Below are 21,453 nucleotides of genomic sequence, written 5' to 3'. Positions count from 1 at the left end.
CTCAGCTCGAGCCTGGAAGAACAACTCTGAGCAGTCCAGTGGGCCAAGGAAGCCGCCGAGGGGCAAGAACTCTTGGCCGTAACCTCGGCGGGTGCCCCAGCCTACTAACGCGCTGGACGCGAATAGTTTTGATACATATATATATATATATATATATGTGTGTGTGTGTGTGTGTGTGTGTGTGTGTGTGTGTGTGTGTGGGTGGGTGGGTGGGTGTGCGTGAAGTTTTTTACAGCGTGCTTGATGGCATTTGGAGTAAACATCCACGTATAAAGTTAGGAATTCCGGCAGACATCATTCGGATAGTTCGACCAGCTTGATTTGTGAGCCTGACACACTGAACCTTGTAATTTCTTTTGTGAAGCACGATTTGTACACCTGTAAGAGATCGAACTAGGTAATCTACTTTAGTGAACTTTTAAAGCGACGCTTTCTTTGCCTTTTCCTTCGACTTCTGCACTGCTGCTGCTGCGTTCTTGCACACCGCGTCTGGGAGTTGTTAAGGGCGCGTGTATACACATTGAAGGAGCGTGGAAGAGAGGGAAGTCGATGCGATAAACTTGTTTGAACCTTTCCACCGCGTGGCGTGTGCCCAATGACGTTTGGAGCTCCCTGGGTGTTGCCAGTTTAGCCTCTTGGTAGGGGTAATTATACGTAGCCTTCGTGAAAAGTAAATCCAAAGGTGGTCTAGATAGAACTGTAAAGAGGGGGCCGAAAATGGGCAGAAGCGACGCAGTCATGAAAAGAATGAAAAACAGCCTTGTTTCTCTTGCAGTTTCCATACAGGGGGAGATGCCGTAAGAGGGAAAAGATGACATGATAACGCAAGGAAACAGGCGTTGCAGGAAAAATGAAGGTGCGGTGCGGTATGCTTCTGCTATTTCTGAAAAATAAACACCACGCAAATTAGCCAAGCAGACAACTGACGCAGGGTGTGCAGAAGCAAAGCCGCATTAGAACACCATAGGGTCCAGATGACATTACGCAAGCGGTCTTACGTCTAATCAACACTTCTGGGAATGCCGCGGCAACTTGGTGGCTGTGTCGTTGCTCGAGTTCTGGGGTCCAGGCCTGGCATGGCAGCCGCATTGCAATGGAAGCAAAATCCAGAAACGCTAGTGAACTTGGATATAAGTGCACGTTAAATAACACCAACATGTCAAAATTACTCCGGGGTCCGCCACTGTGGCGAGCCTCGTAATTCGGTCGTGGTTTTGGAACGAAGAGCCGCATAATTCAATTACAGTTTAACACTGCTGATACAATTCAATCTGCACGTCAGGCAATGATGACGCTCAAACCTCTCAGAGATTATGAGCAATGGCGCACGACAACCCCTCGAGCAAGCACGTCTCTCGGTGTGTTCTGTGTACTACGCAGACAAACGGCAGTGGTGCACGGAAGTTAACGTTTAACGTCAACTCACCATTCTCGTATTATACATAACGCTCAAGAAATAACACGTGCACCGACCAAATCTACGCAAATATTGTCAATCAAAGCAAATGGAATAGATAGTTTCGCTTACATCGATTTCCACAGGGCGTGGGATCGCCGTTATTGTTAAGTTTTATATTGGTATTGGTAGCCCAACAACGAAAGAGAAGAAATACTTTCAGATAGCCTGATATACTTGCCGCCAGCAATGTGCGGATAATCACCGGTGATGACATCCTCCGAATGGTCGTCATCCAAGTAATGTTTCTTTAATAAGGACTCTCTTGCTCTGGCATGAGCCATGTGCGCGGCACCCTGTTAACACCTGCTGTTAATCTGATGCACCAGGCCTAATGACAGAGTTCGTGGCCTTCTTCCGCGCAGGTGACCGCAGCCTTCTTCTTCACGTCTTTCCTGCACGTGTTGTGCACCGAGATGCTTCGCACCGGACAGCAGCTGGCCACCATTCGTCGACTGTGCGTCAGTGGCGGCAACCTGGCCCAGGCCACATACGACTCTGCCTTCAAGGCGTTCGGCAGCCTCGAGTGCCTCGTAAACGTGTACGGCATGTCCGAAAGTGGCGCCCTTATCTGTTCGCCCGGCATGCGCGGCGCCAGGGGCACGGACCTCGGATATCCGGCCTGCATGACTGAGATCAAGGTGCGTTCACGCTGATTATTTAGGGGTCTGGCTTGAAGTTACCCTCGATCGCCAGACGGCGTTCCAGCGCATAAGCATTTTGAGGAGCAAATGTGTGCCTAAGGAGGAGGCATGTAGGTGCTGCAAGAAAAGCTCAAAAACGACGCTACATCGCATGGAAATTCGCAGATGTTCATCCATCGAGACTCGTGAGGATACACATTCCAGAATTGTTGGAACAGAAAGAAGAGGGAACGAACATATATGGTCAACAATCAATACAAGGAAGATATGATTAGATTATTGGTGGGCAAAAAAGCAGGGAAGTGGCTGATGAAACCGGAGTAATTGGAAGTGTAGGTAATGGTACACATTATTGATAAAGGTTATAATACTGAACTTAAGGCCGAGATCAGATATGCAAAAGACTGAATAATGATAAATATAGCCAAATCTTATTTAATAAAGCAGGCTAGATGACCATACGTACGCGCGCCGTTTCAACGGGCATGGCAGTAAACACCATCATCATCATCGTCACCATCACACGAAATGCATATAGAATTTTCATTTTAAGATCAAACGTACCCTTCTGGGACCTTTCCGGTGTTTGGGACATAGTACTTGTCTTGCAAATCTAAAAGAAATTGATGGGGATGCTTTCTTTGCATTTTCTATGTTTTCGTTAAAGAGGAAAAAAAACTACTTCAACACATGTGATATTCATTCGAAGCATAACGATTCCTTGTGTAGATTAAGCCATACGGACGAGACGTATTCCGGTAATACAGAACGTCTTAAAGCAAGCCTGACTGCCCGGTTACGTCAATTTTTGCAGCTAACAAATACAAATGTCACCGGCGAGGCGGCGTAGTGGCTATGGCACTGCGCTGCTATGCCTAAGCGCGTGGGATCAAATCTAGGTCGTGGCGGCCGAATTTCGATGGGGGCAAAATGCAAAAACGCCCGTGTGCCGTTCCTTGAATGCGCGTCACACAACCCCAGGTGCTCGAAACCACTCTGTATTCCCCACTACGGCATCCCTCATAATCATGTCGTGGTTTTGGCACGTAAAATTACAGAATTTAAATTTTTACTTAAAAATTCAAGCGACAGTTAGCGGTAACTGCAAGGCAAATGGTAAGTCCGGCTTGCACTGAGTTTTGTGGTATCTGTAAGTGGTGATACAGTGATTGAGTTATCATTATAATCACGAGCTTATTATTAATCATCAGTTTTGCTGAACGAAGGCTTCTCCCAGCGATCTCTAATTATTCCTGTCTTGCGCTAGCTGATTCCAACTTGCGACAGCAAATTACTTAATTTCATCACTCTACCAAATTTTGTGCCGAGCTTGACTGCCCTTCCCATAGCAGCTATTTTGCAACTCCTATGCTGCACCAGTAATCTATCCTACGCATTACGTAGCCTGCGTAGCGGCATTTTGCTCCTAGTGCCAACTAGAATATCGGCTATCACCGTTTGCTTTCTCAACCCCCTCGCTCGCTTTCTGTCTCTTAACGTTACGCCAAACATTTTCCGCTCCGTCGCTCTTTGCCCAATCCTTGACTTCTTCTCGAGCTTCGTAGTGTGTTTTGCTGGGGCAGTTTGTGCATGGTGAACGTATAAGGGGTTCCAGCAAGCATGGACGCGAGCACAAGTAGAAGGAACGGACAGGACAACGCTGGTTGGCGGGATCCGTAGAACAGGAAACACGTAGAAAGGAGCCCAAGGTAGAAGAAAAGCAGTTTAGTAGCGTTGTCCTGTCCGTTCCTTTAGTTGTGCTCGCGTTCGTACTTGCTGGAATCCCTTATACGTTCTCGAGCTTCTTTGATAACCTACATATATTTGGCCCCATAGCTACCACACGTAGAACGCTATGACTGTACATTGTTCTTTTCAACAACATTGGCAAGCTTCCAGTGATAATCCGGCAATACCTGCCGTATGTCTTCCAACCCATTATTATTCTGTAAATATCAGAGTTCTCTGTCAGTAATTTACCTAGACAAACGAACTCACGCAGTCTCTACAAGCTATATGGCAATCGTAAATTCTGGTTTCCTTCTCAGGGTATTGAAAATGAATTACCGTTGTCATCTGAATATTGTTCTTCAATCCTACTGTCCCACTTTCTTGATTTAGATCTTCAATAATTTGTTGCAATTCATTCCCAGTGTTACTCAAAAGGACAATGTCATCTGCAAACCGAAGGCTTTTGAGATATTCACTCCTAAGCCTTGCCTATTTAATAGCTTGGTTACTTCTAAGCATGCAATTAATAACATTGGATAGATTGTGTCTTATTTTCTGACTCCTTTCATCAGAGGTAACCGTCTGCTTGTGGAGAAGCAAGTTGACTGTGAAATCTCTTTAGATATTATGCATGCGATTTGCGTTTTCATCCCGTGCTCCTAGATTACGCACTGCCTCCATGGCGGCTGGTATATCTACTTAACATAGTTGTTCATAACAACTGTGACTGCCCAGAAATTTTGTGCAAGCTTGATGACGCTCGTCTGCTGATTCGTCGCCACCTACTCAAGCAGCATCCAGATCAGCGCGTCGCAAATGGAACGTTCCCGCCCCGTATTCGTGGTCGAGGCTTGCCTCGTCGCGCTAGAGCACAATTGCTCAAGCTGAGGGTTGGTTGCGTGAAAGTGCACGAACGTTTATACAGACAAGGCCGTGCGAAAAGTCCATTGTGTACGTCTTGTGGCTGCTACGAGACACTTCAGCACCTTATATTTGAGTGTCCCGCTTTCAGTGCGCAGCGCATGTCGCTAGTGAGAAACTATCATCTCCTTGGCCTGCGGTGTGCGACAGTCGAGGAATGTTTATACCCCAGTGGCTGTGCATCTAAACGTGATCAGGCCCATCGCGCCCTACTAGCCTTTATAGAACTAACTTAGGTTCACGTTTGTAGCATGAACATTCGACATTCCGTAGTAGCGTGTCCTTCAGTGACCGGTCCTACTGTGTGTGATCAGTACTGTACCCTAACGCTTCTTCCTTCGAAGATGGGAGGTGGCGGGTTCAAACACCTTATAGTGTACATTGTGAACCGACTACCGCTGAAACGGCGATTACGTGCAGCTTTACTTGGCGTCTCATCATGGAGAACACAATTAGCCGCATAGCGAACTAGCCATGGATATGGTTGATAATTGTGGAGGCTGTTCGACTCGGCGTCACTTTAATTCGGGCTGCAGAGTTCTACTTTAGTCTTTAGATTTGTCCTGTTGCAGCGTTCTACTTTGGTCTTTAGATTTGTCCTGTTGCTCTCCTTTCCTCTTTCCTTTTTTCCTCCCCTCCTTCCTATCTTCCATTTCTGTGTCGCTGTCATCTCCCTTCAGAAGAGTAGGCAGGCATTGTGCCCCTTCCGGTGGCAGTTGCCAGCCTGCTCCTCGCTTTCCCTTTCCTGATACCTGTGTATATGTGTATATGTGTTCAAAACAAATAATAATAATAATAATAATATCTACTTAATCAAATGCCTTTTTCATAAACTATCAAAGCAAGCCTAATATGTATATACACTGACTATGCCATAAAATTATTTTGAGTTAGTAATCCAGAAAGGCCTAGTTAAAAAGTACTTGACTATAATGTTAGGGAGGCTAGATGTCAATAACCAAGAAAAAAAACATGATTTCATGGCCTCCAAGTCTCCATTTCATAGCTTCCAAGTCTCCAAGTTTGTGAAAAGCCAAATTTTTCACAAAATGCATTATGGCAAATCAATAAAGATTTTGAAAAGTAAAGAACCAAGCCTAGTGATACGAGTAACACCAACTGATGAGTGAACACACGGTAAGTTGTAATTATTTACCGACGGGAATAGGAGTCGAAATGAAAGAAAGGCTTTTACGCAAATAACAACTTCGGAGTAAATATGATTGCGATAGCACTTATATGAACAGTCCAGACACATTTCTACCGTCAGCGTCGCCGTCGCCGTGCTGTTCCGTATAAACTCCGAGGGCTATAACACTGTCGCTGCGCGCCCTACGCTGTAGTGCGAGTGAAAGTGTGCGAGGGGAGGCGGCGATCGCGGCTCAATCTCGCCAGCAAAAAGGGAGCAAAGCGGGGACGATGCACGCCTGTCTCGTCGCGCTAGAAGCATCCGACGTTGCGAGGCCCCAGGGAGAGGTCAAGGAGGGGGGCAACGTTCTACTCCAGCGGCATCTGCGCACGTGGTGGCTTCACGCTGTCGCGCGTCCGTACCCTGAGAGCAATCTGCGTTGGGGGCAGAGTCCAGGCACGTCAGCGGCTCGTAGCTTCGTGCGTGCTGTGTGTTCTGGGCGCTGAATTTGCGTTGAGGCAATAGACAGCACGAAGGTCACTACGCTCTCTGCTGCTACCGCGTTTCCTGACGCCAGGGTTTTGACAGTGTGTGTCGGCGGTCATAGAGTGTTGCGTTCATGTTTTATGTGCGCGCTGACACCATGCTTGTTCATTTAGTTAGCAAGCGAATATTTACAAGTTGGTACGGCCGATAATAGCACTATCCTTACATCGTATATCTGTCTGGTAATTTCCTATCGCAATCGATGCTTCAGCTTTCGGTCTAAACTGCGACTTTCTTTTTATGTAGAGTAATCTTTATTATCAATCGTTTGTGTGGAAGATAAATCATACTATCTGACTTCACCCAGGAATCACTCACATTGTATTTCTTAACGAAAAATTGCAGTTTTGGCAATGAACCCGCTTAGTTAAGGGAGCGGTACACATAAAGCGCTCATAATTTTGCCAATTTCGAGATATGCAACCTCAGAGCACTGAGGAAAACGGAGTGGCATTCCATTAAATATTTTACTGAACAGCCTGCCTCGCGCAATGCGGGACAAAATACCATTCTTAGAGTACGAATATTATCAAACACGGCATATAGTATGCGAACATGCCTCGAAGAATTTCACGTTTTAATTCCACAATTGCAAATTGTAATATATACTAAAGAGAAATTAATCTTTCGGTGTATATCCTTCGCGATTATATTTCCTCATTTCCGAAGACTTTATTGGTATCTCCTACCTAAAAGCATATTTACATTACATTCACATTAAAATTTTGTATTAACAGTACAAGGCCAGTTAATGAGGACGAGTCATACAAATTGTTGGAAGTCTGGAGCTCTAATTTTTAAGTTGCAGAAACATGCTTTGTGTATTGTGGAGCATGCGCATGTATTTCGGCTTCCCGCTTCCGCAGGTAGTGGACATCGTGTCTCGTCGGAAGCTCGGTCCCAACCAGACCGGGGAGATTTGCTTCCGCATGCCGACTGTCATGCGTGGCTACTACAAACGGCCCAAGGAGACCGCAGAGTTCTTCGAGGGCGAAGGCTGGTGCAAGTCGGGTGAGTCGCACAACATCAGCCTCTAGTTGAATGAATTAACTTAAAAATGAAGTTTATTCCCCGAATAATGATTTTGATGGTTTTTATGCTGCAGTCAATTTTTACTCGTCATTGCCTCGCACGCCTGGTGCATACAAGCCGCCTTTACCGCTATGCTCTAACAACAACAAAAGAGTGAACACAAGTGCGCGCAGCATGCTGGACACAAACGACCAAATCAGAGAAACGTGTCGTTGCCGAAGACTCTTGCAGGGAGGAAGAAACACAAGTCATATTAGCAGAGGAACCTACTTTGTGTTTATAGCAACACAAAGGTCTATCTAAGCCTAAGAATTTGCGCCGGTTTGGAGATGCGCGCTCCCTCAGTTTCATGCCTTCTTCTGCCATCAGTTACAGTAACACAGTTACTTGCTACACATTGACGTAGCTCATTGCACTGTCTCCCAAAAGAAACTGTCATTATAAGTTTGAAGTTGCACTAGGAGAGGGGGGAGACAAAGGGAAGGCAAGACAGGGAAGTTAGCCAGTGTAAGTACGGGCTGGCTACCCTGTGCTGGGGAAAGGGGTAAAGGGAATAAAAGGAGAAAGAAGAAGAAGAGAAAAACGGAAATCGGGAAATTCACGCAGTACTGCAATACTATACGCACTACAACACTCAAAGACGGTCGCACAATTCGCTTGTCCTTAAAAACTTTAGCAAAGCCCTTAAGGCCTTGAGTGCTGAAGCCCGTCTGGACAAGTGTCCTAGAGCTTTTTTCTCTGTAAAGGGACGATTGTCCAGTTTTTCGAGCGCTCTCACGAGCACTTTTCTTGGCACTTAGTAACGGGGACCATCAGAAAGGAGGTGCTCAATTGTCTCCTCGCAGCCAGAGGTGTCGCAAGTAGGGCCTTGTGGCCATTCCAATGCCGAATGAATAGGAGTTCGTGAAAGCCACGCCGAGCCACAGGCGGCACAGAAGCGTTGCTTCCGCTCGTGGTAACCCTGTTAATAGACGGAGTTGCAGACGTGGATCCAATCTGTGGACACGTGCGTTCGTAAATTCATTGGTGCTCGACAGATTCGGCGTAAGCTCGCGGGCGACGGAGCGACGACTTGTGGCTGCGTCTGTTCGTGACAGTGGTGTTGGTATAACATGGCCACCATCGTGGGCCGATGGGGCGGCATCATCCGCACTCCCCTACGTTTGTTGGTGAATTTCAACCGACACTCGTCTCAAAATTTAGCTCACAGTGCGTTGATATTTTTAGGTTTTATTACTATCTCCAATAACATCAGCTTCTTTTTCATCTTTTTTCTTGTGCTACCGCGGAGCTCGAAATTGTGTGTTTGATAACTGAATAAATTCCTAGCCGAGTCCTTTCAAGCGTAGTCTCTGAAGCTGTTAAACAAATTTTGTAAATGCCTTCTTCAGCTTACTTGTACCTTAATTTTCACCCCTTTTATTTGAGCTCCGTGTAAGGGCTCCACGCGGGACATGCCTATGTTTATAACCTTCCTGGTTTTGCTCACTCTTCAGGAGATGCCGGCTATTACGACGAAGAAGGGCGTTTCTACTTCGTGCAGCGGATTAAGGAGATGATCAAGTGCATGGACAACCAGGTCGTGCCTGCTGAGCTGGAGGAACTACTACTGCGAGAATATTCGCAGGACATCGCGGAAGTTGCAGTGGTTGGACTCGAACACGCCGAGTATGGAGAGGCACCCGCCGCCGCAGTTATAGTCAAGAGGCGGGGCGACAAAAATGAACTCCGTCTCCTTGCTGAAAGAATCAAGAAAACCATCGCAGGTATAACGTTTTTTTTTTCACTAAAACCTCTTTAGAGCGTCAAGCTATAATATTCACAGCACTCAATCAAGTCAAGTTTGCAAGTGCCGAAATCGGCTAGCTATTATTGGAGCAAAAACTGTATATTTAACTTTTTTTTATGCTTGCATCAGACAAGTGCAATTAGAGAAGATGAGTAACTTTGCAAGATGGCGATAACACCGGAAATGTTTTTGTGAGTGTTGATTGTGCACGGCAGTCCCAAAAGCGCTAACTAGGGATTTATTAAGGCCATGGGTATTTTCAAGCTGAAGTCACCCAATGTATGAAATTTTAATGATTCGCGATGAAGCAGAATTATTGTAAGGGTAATATTTGTGGACATTTTCCCAATAAATTCACATGTGCTTCCTCATCTGCTTAGTGGATCTTCGCGTATGGCATCTGCATTCTTATGGTCAGAATGTCTTGCTTGGAAGCAAAAAGTTTAAATTCTTGTCGTAGCCTTGTAGGAACAGGATGGCTTTGAGCGGCGATTGCTAACTAACTCTGCCGAAGTCACTACATTCCTGTACCGCAGTACACTTGGTATAGGGGGCCCCGTCATCAAAGCCGCCGGAATCTAGAATATTAAAAAAGTTTGTCAGCAGCCATAGTTTGAAGCGGGAAGGACAAAGTTACGGCAGATTCATATACCATAACCGTAATTGCCATGCTGGCTCAACCACCTTGCTTGCAGCTCGTGTAGACACTAGCGCCACTGTTCCCTTTGTAGTTGTATGAAACTCTATGGCTAGCGCCTTCACGAAATTACGCGACGGCGGACGCATCGGCGTATATGGCTGACAGCTACCATCGCGAAGAGCCAGGAAGCCTATCAAAGCGTCCAGCGCAGAGTCACTCGAAACCCGGATAAATTTATAGTATACTCGATTGCGGCAGCTTCTACTCAGTTGAGACAGCAGACAAAGGTGACGACCACCATGGTGGCGACACCGTGACAAAATAATGGGCAGTTATGCGAAGAAAGCGCCGCTTTAAAACAGCAGCCGACTGCGCTCGCACAACGATGGTTGGCGTCTGCGTTCCGGGCTTCGGCACCACGTGGTTGGCCGTTCACGCAAAGCGAGGTAGTAGCTTACAATGGCGAAAATTCCTAATGAAACTGCGGTTGCTGAATATGGCATAGCAAACAAAAATACAAGGAAAGACGAGGCAAGGGGATGGGTTCACTTTAAATGTGATCTTATTGCAATAATATATATATATATATATATATATATATATATATATATATATATATATATATATATATATATATACATATATATATATATATATATGCCTCAAGACACATCGAAATCGTCCACAAAGATAATACAAAATAACTAGATGCATATCAAGAAGGTAAGGCATGAATGAAGCGCATGTTTTGAAGATTTTTGATGTGTTGCTTCATTCATAAACCCACCGACATCGCTGTCGAAGTTGAGATAACGCACATGTCACCTAGCCTGCGATGTCGCATCGCGTGTTTACACGTAGCTCCTCTGGACAATGCACTGGTCAAGCGAGGGCTCGCCACCGGGATTACTACAGTGAAAACTGTAGTTATCTTGGTAGTAATGCCACGCTACGAACATTGTGGTTGCGGTCTGAGTCAAGTGGAAATGCATTAGCGCTTGTTCGAAAGCAGCTGGTTCCGTTATGTGGGCGGACAAGTGAGCTGCGAGAGAGGTAATATTACAAATAAGGATTTTGAAGAAATACACCTTTGGTTTGATACACATTTCAAGGACTGCTTAACAGACCAGGACAAAGACCACGGGAATGTTTCAGAACCAACCCTGTAAATTGTTATGGACGAAAACAAGGGGAACCGATGGAAACAATTTTTGTTAGTCAGAGCCACGTAAATCGAAGGAAAGCGCAGGGCACCTCTACTGTGTTTCTTTAATTGAAGTGTAGGAATAGTAAAAAAAAAACGTAAATGAAAGTGGTCTCAAAGAGGACTTGTCGGTGGGAGTCGGGCCTACATATTCCGTAGACAGAGAGACTCATGTGTAAAAAAGTTGCAGGAGGATGTTAAACGGATATGAAAACTGCATATTACGGAATATTAGACCATGAAAGAGTCTTGCAGCTGTTCTAATGCTGCCTGTGAGGAGACATAAATAAACAAAAAAACATTCGCGCAGAATACATCTCAAGATGCCTGTCCACTGTAGTGCCATTAGCATCGAAGCAATGCATTTCTACCGCCAAAACACGTCAGTTATAATCCGTTTACAGAAATGGGGCTTCTTTATTGCTGATTTTTTTTTTGGACACACTGCGCGATTTAAGGCTGCAAACGCGAAGTCCACGCGAAGTTACTTGCGTGGCCTCCGAGTCTGTGCCGGCAGCGCGCCGGTGCGCAGGAGCCGTGTGCTGTAGCCGATTTCTTCCGTCGCGCTTCCCTACACAGACACGGTTTTTCATCTGACGGCACCGCTGCGAAGCCCGCGCATTGCCTCCGAAATGCGTGGCGCCATGTATGCGTGCGAACGCTGCAAAACTCGTCACGTATGAGGTGCATGAATTGTTTTGATGTACGATTAACCATTCCTAATGTAAAATCCCGCAACAGGTGTATTTTGAGTTACATAACTAACTAACTAACTGACTAACTAACTAACTAACCGACTAACTAACTAAATATATAAATAAATATCAATGTGACTTAATTGCATGATGACTAGCCTAAGCTCATCAACTAGAACACGCTTTGTAAGCTAAAAATTACAATGTTCACTGAGCCAATATTTTTTTATTCTTCCTTAATTTATTGCGTTACAGCAGAGGGGTTACAGGAATGAATAGAGCGTGCCTTAATTTACGCAGCACACTTAATATTCAGTCTGCCTTTTCCGATGGTTTACTGTTGAAATGAAAAAGGGGCTCGCGTCAATGTTCTTTTTTTAGCGTGGTACTCTAGAATCTGCTGACATGATCATTAGAGCTTGAGATATACACAGATGCTCCTTTAGATATGTTCCTTTGTTGATTACAATCTTGCCAATTTATAATAAATATAAAAGGTTCCGTGTTAGCTTTCCGCGTCCGACGGTATGCGATTTTCAAGAAAGGTCATCTTTAAGAGCCAGTCAAGTCTCCTTCCTTCCGTATCATTGGAGAAAGGCCGTAGAAGATCTCTTGCATTTGCTCTAGAGACGTAATGAAGGCAAATTTGGTGTCGCCCCAAACGAAAAAGCTATTTTCCAAAATTTGACAGAATGCAAGTTATCTAAACCGTATTTTTGAGGATTCACTAGAGAACATCGCAAGCTTCGCTGAATGAAGTTTGATACTTTACCAGCTCTTCCGAAGACGATACGTACATGCCGCTTTCATGAGCAGTCGGACGACATTATTGCCTCAAATATTTATATCTGCGCTCTGTTTCATTATCAGGTTATTTAAACACTACTGCAATTGAATTGGTCTCCTCTTTATGCTAAAGGAAAGCTGCTCACTTTTCTATATTTAAAAAGAATTAAGGAGAAAATGAGACATTCACCCAATCGTAGAAATTGCTCCAAAGGAACCACATACGGCTTCCTCGAAAGGACACCTCGCAGTTGAAGAAAAATTTGTCCTGGTCCGGGGTACGAACCCGGGACCACCGACTTTCCGGGGCAACCGCTCTGCACTCTGAGCTAACCAGGCGGTTAGCAGATTGCAGGGCGAAGCCGAATTTGTCAAACTCTTGCCTTTGCTTCGAATTGTTGACATGGATGGATGGATGGATGTTATGAGCGTCCCCTTTGGAACGAGGCGATGGGTTGCGCCATAAAGCTCATGCTGTTATACTGCCTAATGTCCTAGCTACGTTAAAGAAGTACAAAAAGGAAAAGAAACACACGATGAATTCCCATAACCAAATTTGACTTCGCCCTGCCATCTGCTGGCCATCTGGTTATCTCAGATGGTAGAGTGGCTGCCCCGGAAAGGCGGTGGTCCTGGGTTCGAGTTTCGGACCAGGACGAAGTGTGGACCATTCTAATGGCGTTGTCCTCGCTCAGTCCCCTGTGCCTATTCTTGATGCGCCGAAACATTCGGGTCGCGTTCGCAATCGCGATCGTGATGCTGTCCAGCATTACCCAGTTGAAGCCTTTACTTTGAATGATTAGTCCTAGAATTTTTATTTTGTCAAGCGTAGGTATGCGATTTCCGACCCTGTCGTGCAACTCTATGCATGGATGTGGTATCTGCGCCCGTCGTTGGACGGGTGCAGATGAGTAGCTCGGATTTTCTTAAAGAGCAGCGAGGTCCCACTGGGGTGAGATGGGCCTCGGTAACCGAGATGGCTTCTTGCATGCGAGCTTCCAATTCCGCATCGCTGCCACCGGTGCTCCAGATGGTGACATCGTCTGCGTATATGGTGTGCTCCACTTCGGCAATTTCTCCCACTGCGCGAGGGAGTTTTGTCATCGCCAAGTTAAATAAGAATGGCGAAAGCACTGAGCCTTGCGGTTTTCCCTTATCGCCCAGATCAAAGCTCTCCGAGACATGCTCGCCTATGCGGAGAGTGGGCGTTCGATCTTCCAGAAACGCCTTGACGTAGCGGTAGAAGCGTGTTTCGAGATTTTGGTCAGATATGGCTTTGAGAATGACTTGATATTGGATGTTGTCAAAAGCTTGCTCCACGTCGAGTCGTAGAAGCGACTTGGTGCCTCGAGTAGGGGCGATTGAGCAGGCTTTTCTTGATTCGTAGCATAGCGTCTTGCGTTTAGAGACTTGGCCTATAGCCGATCATATTGTAGGGGAAGAACTTTTCTTCTACGTATTCCGAAAGTCGGTTCAGGATGACATGTTCGGCTAGCTTTCCCAGGCAGGACGTTAGTGAGATCGGCCTCAGGTTTGGTAGCCCCAGCGGCTTGTACGGGTTTGGGATCAGCAACGCGTTGGCATGCTTCCACTCTGCAGGTAGATGGCCGGCTTTCCAGGCTTCGTTGATTTGTTGCGTTAGGAACGTGACCGAGTTGTCCTCTAAATTTCGCAGAGCCCGCTTTGTGATACCGTCGGGGCCTGCTGCAGAGTTACTGTTGAGTTCGTGAATTGCGAAGCGTACTTCGCTTTCTGTGAAATCCGTATCTATCTCTGAGTTTGGGGCACCGTCATAGTTCTTCCTTTGAGTCAAATCCAACATTTACCTATATATAAAGACAATTACATGTTACTAGAGCTTTTTTTGTCTCTCCGGTAGCAGTCACTTCACGGTAACTGTTTTAATTTACGCCTCACATAGGCTGAAATGCAAATATGTATACGATAGACACGATAGAGACGATACCACAATCTACAGGTCGAGCGTGGCTTTTTTGCATTTTTGGTTCTTAAGCATTGTCCTAGCACACAGCACGTTTAGCGACTCTCTTTAACCCCAGAAACCCAAGGAACATTCCGTTTGAAGAAAAATTACAACGTGTTTGCTTTAATGCCTTGCATACAGAGAACATTTTTAGAAAAATAGTAAAATGAAATCAGGTTACTGAACTATCCACAATTGAAGATTGGATCCAGCGTATTCAAAACACTACTGTGGGCTCTCCGTTATGTTTCTCGCTCATAAACCATAACATTAATGTATCTAAGTTAGATTATCAACAGTGATGTGTTGTGCTTACCGAAGCTCAGATTATCCGAGAGGGCTCTCAAGTAATGACATGTGAATGTTCGTTTAATAAAACGTGTTGCTGTCCTGTGTAATGTGTCGAGGTGGTTCTCAAACACTCAAACAGAACATTAATCTTGTGTCGCCCTTGTTTCAAGGATGTTCGGTATGTACTACTGTCGTTTTCAGAAAACCTGGCCGTGCACAAGCACCTTTATGGTGGTGTTTTCTTCCTCGACTCACTCCCCAAGACGGAGACGTCCAAGGTGAACCGCTCTGTGCTGGCCCAACTGTGTGCTGCGATGGCGCCACTGTGAAGAACAAGACTAGCTTTTTTAGGAGACATATCCGCTAAGTGGGTGACAGGCACATCAAACTGCAAAAATGAGAAGAGACACTTCGGCGGTTCTCACGATTTGTGTGAAAGCAGCAAGAGTGGAAGCGGAAATAAAAAAGAAACAAAGAAAAGACTTGATGTAAAATTGTTGTAGTTCTCGTTAATATTTTTTTTCAATGCACCCTCACTATAATAATGCCCTCTGAGCGCATCAAGTGATCTCAAGAAATAATAAACTTTAGTAAATAGAACAAGTACGCGTTCAATTCTCTTTAAAATCATAATACGCACTATCTTGTGAGATTAAGACAAGCACTCAGACAGCATCGGAATTTATACCTAAAGAGCAAACGTACCGGAATAGGTAGATGGGCGCTCGTGAAGCGAAGCTTCTAGTTAAATGCCCTGTGCGACCTGTGCATACCGAAATGCGCCTTAACTTGAAGCCCATGGGGCGACTTGGTCAAAAGAGCGACTACCATGAACGCGCCGAAGGATACGCAATCGGCGTCTTGAGTACGTTCACTACAGGCGTTATCTAGACCAAGTGAAGCAAGGGCATCAAGTTAAGGTGCTTTTCTTAACACCTGGGTAAGAAAACAATAAGAACAAGAATAAATTTCGTTTGCATATTTCATTACTAATGCGCGCGAAATTAGTGTTGAAGCCATTCAGAAAAAAATTTACGACAATTTAATTTGTGACGAAACGCAGATGTCTGCATAAACAGACACTGGTTGCAAGACGAGCGCAGTAATGCCATGTTTTAAGACGATCGCAGTAACATAATTCCTACTCATTTCGAAGCCCGTACTTCTCACGCTTAATCGGCCGATTCTTAACTAGGTCCGTTGAGCTCCCAACCATTTATGAAGCATTAAATTTCTTTAACTGGTCGGGGAACTTCCTACTGTTTGCAGTTCACTAGTTCGCTGCAGAGATGCATGGCGGCAACAACGCTAATGGCGAAATCTTGGGACGCAGTGTTTAACCAGGGGACCCAACGTTATTACAGCAGTGACACACCATATCCCATGTAATTGCTGGTGTGAAGCCTTGATAGTGACATAATTATATACATGTAGTTCTTTTAGGCGTGGCACTGACTAGAACACTCGTGGGAAGCAAAAATTTGTCAAGCAGATTGTATTTCAATAAACCGTCACAAGGTGTGACTACCAGTTTAGTTACTGGGGTCCGTGGCTCCGCTAAGCGGTAAACCGCTCACTGTAAGGATTTTGGGAAGAAGCTAAATGTGTACATTTTCTCGTTGGAGGGTTTCAGGTTGTCGAACTGAAAGTCTGGGTTGGGTTTTGATTAGAGTTCACGTTTTTTTGTTTGTTTCAGGCACAACTTTAAAACCACTTCGGCGCTTTTCGAAGCGTTTCATTGTGGTTCAAACCGGTCGAAGAATAAAATATTCCAGTTTCACTGGTTTCCATGAAAACACGTTATACTCACGAAAAATACAGAAATTTGACAAGACGTGTTTTTGGCAGAGTTGGTTCATAACCCGGCATAAATGAGGAGAGCGCCAAAGTCCGGTACAAGAGAGATAACAACGCAACCGTTTGTGCAGCGTTGTGCGGCTTGTGGTGTTCTTTGCCTTGTCCACAACTTTCTTGCTCTTGTGCTGTTCTCTGCCTTAATTCGAAGAAATTACCATGGCGCAGCGTTCAGACGCCGAGCCTCAGGACCTCCAGTCCTCTGCTACATCATTAGCGCTGTCCCACGGACCCCTTCCATTTTCTTCGGGTACTATCACTTGCGACGTGTCAAGGGCACAAACATGCCCATTCGCTCCATTCCGACTCCGCCATCAAGTATTTCACAAGCTACACGGCGGAAGCCATCATAGAGTTCATGCCATGCAGCGTCTAATCGCTTCTCCCTTTGTGTGGCCGAGTTTAAACTCTGACGTGCGCTGCTGGGCTCGCGAATGCCTCTATTATCAACGCTCCCAGACGGCAAGACACACCAAGTCGCCAAGTCACTCCTTTCGTCCACCTGAAGCTCTGTTCGATCACATTCACACTGACATCGTTGGCCAGCTGCCATCATCTGGAGGTGCACGCCACATGCTCACTTGCGTAGACCATTATGCCCGCTAGCCTGAAGCATTTCCTCTCACTGACATAGCGGTACTTATAGGGACTTCCACATTTCTCAGTGGCTGGATCTCGGTGCTATGATGCCCCAGCGTTGTTACGACCGATCGCGGCCGACAGCTCGAATGTGATCTCTTCCGCAAACTCAGTGCTTCCTAATTGAAGCAAGGTTTGGGTACGGGCTAGTTGGTATTCCATGGTATCAATCGTCACTTACAGCGCATACATAGACGAGGGACTCAGCTATGGTGACTTAGCAAGCCATCAATTGTATTAACAGACAAATAACTGGTTTTTCTGACGAAGCTCATGCGCTCTCGTTCATCTTAGGTCATGAATTTTGAATTCAAGCTCATGTCGGGGTGGTGCTTTGTAGGGGGCGCTTTTGTCTTGGTGTCTCAGTATATATATGTATGTTTCTCAAAATAAAAGTAAGTGGGAAGTCAGCGCTTGTCCTCGTCGTCCTTTTTTGTCCCTCATCTATGTATGAGCTGTAAGTGACGACTGATTCCAAATTGAGCCTTGTTTCTAACCGAACCCTTATTTCTGTTTACATTCTCTTTATTTTACTTGCTGTCCTAGAGCTGTACGTTACCGTAAAGGTTTTCTTGCGCGAACACATTATACAGATTTTCGGAAAAACAAACCGAGACAAACATGCCAAATGTTGGCTTTGATCAACTTTAAGCCTTAATTTTTCCATTCAGGTGGTACCACGTTCGGAGACCTGGATTGGGAAGAATTGGGGATAAGAGTTAATGGAGAATACCTTAGTAACTTGCGATTCGCTGATAATATTGCCTTGCTTAGTAACTGAGGAGACCAATCGAAATGCACGCTCACTGACCTGGACAGGTAAAGCAGAAGGGTGGGTCTAAAAATTAATCTGCAGAAAACTAAAGTAATGTTTAATAGTCTCAAAGGAGAACAGCAGCTTACGATAGGTAGCGAGGCACTGTAAGTGGTAAGGGAATACTTCTACTTAGGGCAGGTAGTGACCGCGGATCCGGATCATGAGACTGAAATAATCAGAAGAATAAGAATGGGCTGCGGTGCGTTTTCCACGCATCCTCAGATCATGAACAGCAGGTTACCATTATCCCTCAAGAGAAAAGTGTATAACAGCTGTGTCTTACCAGTACTCACGTAAGGGGCAGAAACCTGTAAGCTTACGAAAGGGTTCTACTTAAACTGAGGACAACGCAACGAGCTATGGAAGAAAGAATGATGGGTGTAACGTTAAGGGATAAGAAAGGAGCATATTGGGCGAGGGAAGAACGCCAATTAATTACTTCTTAGTAGAAATAAAAAAAAAGAAATGGGCATGGGCAGTACATATAATGAGGAGGACATGTAATAACCGATGGTCATTAAGGGTTACGGACTGGATTCCAAGGTAAGGGAAGCGTAGCAGGGAGCGGCAGAAAGTTAGGTGCGCGGATGAGATTAAGAAGTTTGCAGGGACAAGGTGGCCACAATTAGTACATGACGGGGGTAGTTGGAGAACGATGGGAGAGGCCCTTGCACTGCCGCGGGCGTAACCAGACTGATGATGATGATGATGACGATGATGATGAGGTGGCCTATATAAGTGTGTCACTCAAAGTGCACTAAATTGGCTTGTTCTTGGGAGTCCGATTTCTGTGAATACTTTATTGTTGTTTGAACTAGATTAATTTTTTTCATTTCGTCTCCACAACGCCATTTTGTCCTATCCGCTAATCTTCCGTACCACCAGGTGAAAGCCAAGCTCAGTTGCTCTCGGGCTCATGTAGTCAGCACACACAGCGTGTTATGTAATGCAAATTTCGTCAGTATGTGAGGGCTCCACTGTGTTGCCTGGTTGCAAAAAAAAAAAAACGTTGTAAACATTGTCTTTTCTGTGTTCCTGTCGTGGGAACACGGCAGGAACGCGGCAGAATAGAGTCGTGCCAGTGAAGTTGTAGAGTACTTCTTTTATTACAGCCCCTCGTTTTAAACGCATCCCACCAACATCGCAACATAAAGAATAAGTTGGAGCTGTCCTCGAGCAACCTTGCAGGGGTAGAGAGCATAAACCGGCAAACACACGTGTAAGCTATAAACCTCAGGAACACTGATAACAGGGCAATCGTTTTTTTTTATAGTTCCTGACATACCATCGGTTTGTTCTAGCTTGTGTATCCCAGCATTGACATACCCTTATCAATTGCCTGTTTTCTTTGTATCATGCTTCTTTTCGCAATAGCATGGATATGTAACTTCGCAGGAGAGACAGAAATGCGCGGCGAGAAGGAACGCTGACTTTCATGAAGTTTGTAATCATATTTCCAAGAATATCGTTATATCTTATACCGCTATTTTGTGCAGAAAAAAATGCACCGACTATTAAGATGCTGCCTAATGTGAACACTGAGCGCCGCTTCGCAGGTGCTTTGAATTCTATCGGTTGCGCGGCTTATTGTTCAGAAAGAAAGCGCGAACGAGGAAACGCGTGCCTCGCGCGGAGCGCATTCACATGCGGATTCTCAAGTGGCTACAGCGGAGGCGAAGTAGCGCATGTGGTGTGGGTCCAAAACACGCGCCAGTGCTTTGTTTTCATATATAATACATCACCATGTACGGTAGATCACCATCTCGTACTTTCATGCGGCACTCTGCTTTCCTCTTCAGCCTTCGCCATACACTCCTCCTCCGCTTTCCGCCTCATATTTACACTGTTGCCTCCTCCTCCGCGTTTCTCTTCACGCTTTATTCGCTGTCGTTGTTACCCATCTGCGCTCCGCGTTCACTCTTTCATCCTCCACCGCGCTTGTTCGCTCGGCTACGCCGAGGTAGCGCTATGTTTCCATATATGGTATATCGCCATGTTTGATATATCGCCATCTCGTAGTCTCGTGTGGCACTCTTCTTTTCTCTTCACCATATACTCCTCATCCGCTTCCGCCTGATGTTTTCACTGTAGCTTCTCCTCCACTTTCCTCTTGGCGCTGTCTTCGCAATCATCGTATTTCATACCAAGCCGCGCTCCACGTTGGCTGTTTCATTGCAGTTGGGGGTGCACAATACAACAGATGAGATAATTGAGGCCCACCTATTAAGCCAGTATGCCAGATTGGCAGGAACGAAAATGGGACGCAAGGTACTAGAGGACCTAAATATCAGCTGTCCTTACTGTACGGCAACAAGACAAGACATTCCGAAACAGTGGAGGGGCAAATTCGTGACACTGCCCCTTCCTAAAAACATGCACCCAGAATATCATCAAGCAAGGAGGGCAAGAGCCAAGAAGATGGACCAGATCTATTCTAAATTAGAGGGAGCCTTCTTCGTGGATGCTGGAGGTCCGGTGGGAGGAGTCTCTGCAATATCGGTGGTGCATCAAGGGCAGACGGTCAATGGACTTTCTGTTCGGCACGGGGAAATTGCAGAATTGGAAGAGGCGGCGATCGCCATGGCGGCTTCGCATCCTAGTTCAGAATAAATCATTGCAGACTCGCAAACTGCATATAGAAATTACACGCGCGGCCGAATTGCACCACTAGCTTGCAGGATCCTCAAACAATCTGGGGTCTTCGCTTCGCGCAAAGAGCTGATTTGGGTGCCAGGTCACGAGGGTGTCGAGGGAAATGAGCGTGCACACGCTGCCGCCCGAGCTTTTCTCCCCTGGGGTCCCTCCTCCTCCCTCCCCGAAGACTCGGACATCCCAGTGCCATTAATAACTTATGCAGACGTATTACAACACTTGCGCTTATCGCGACGAAAATACCCGGGCCCAACTAAGGGATTAGACAAATCAGAAGAATGTCATTTACGAAGGTTACAAACCCTGTCATTTAATAACCCAGTCAAGCTACATGCTATTGAGCCACAATCTTTTTTGGCCGAGAGTAAATTCTGCGGGCAGAAAGCAGATTTGTACCATATGGTATGGGCCTGCCAAAATAATATTGCCTTAGAAACTATAAAACAGCCAACGTGGGAAGGATGGGAGGCAGCCCTGTCCAGCTCAACCCTCAAGGACCAGCGAGCCCTCGTGGAAAGAGCTAGGGCGACGGCCTTAGCCAACGGAATTCCGGAATAAGAATCCGACCACACTTCTCCTAACTACCCTCTCCTTTCTTTTTCTTTAAATAAAACGTTTTCATCATCATCATCTTCCAGCGTCC

The 21,453-nt window shown here is 45.7% G+C and overlaps 1 protein-coding gene across 3 annotated transcripts in view; it reads left to right on the top strand.

The window, feature by feature from the left end:
• Positions 1–15,451, top strand: part of LOC126530652 (uncharacterized) — a 52,096-nt gene extending 36,645 nt beyond the window's left edge. For 2 of the 3 annotated variants that reach the window (XM_055070679.2, XM_050177912.3), the window contains 4 exons: positions 1,822–2,097; positions 7,294–7,438; positions 8,956–9,225; positions 15,050–15,451. In XM_055070679.2, the coding sequence (XP_054926654.1) occupies positions 1,822–2,097; positions 7,294–7,438; positions 8,956–9,225; positions 15,050–15,177 (819 nt within the window). In that variant the 3' untranslated portion in view covers positions 15,178–15,451. Of the gene's footprint in view, positions 1–1,821; positions 2,102–7,293; positions 7,439–8,955; positions 9,226–15,049 lie in introns of all 3 variants that reach the window. The other variant, XM_072287985.1, reaches the window with a different exon arrangement.
• Positions 15,452–21,453: the final 6,002 nt, after the last annotated feature.

The sequence above is a fragment of the Dermacentor andersoni genome, chromosome 4, assembly GCF_023375885.2.
Source record: "Dermacentor andersoni chromosome 4, qqDerAnde1_hic_scaffold, whole genome shotgun sequence".
In the NCBI taxonomy this organism is placed as follows: domain Eukaryota; kingdom Metazoa; phylum Arthropoda; class Arachnida; order Ixodida; family Ixodidae; genus Dermacentor; species Dermacentor andersoni.
The sequence above is the reverse complement of the archived record's forward strand: the minus strand, read 5'-3'. Positions and strand labels throughout refer to the sequence as shown.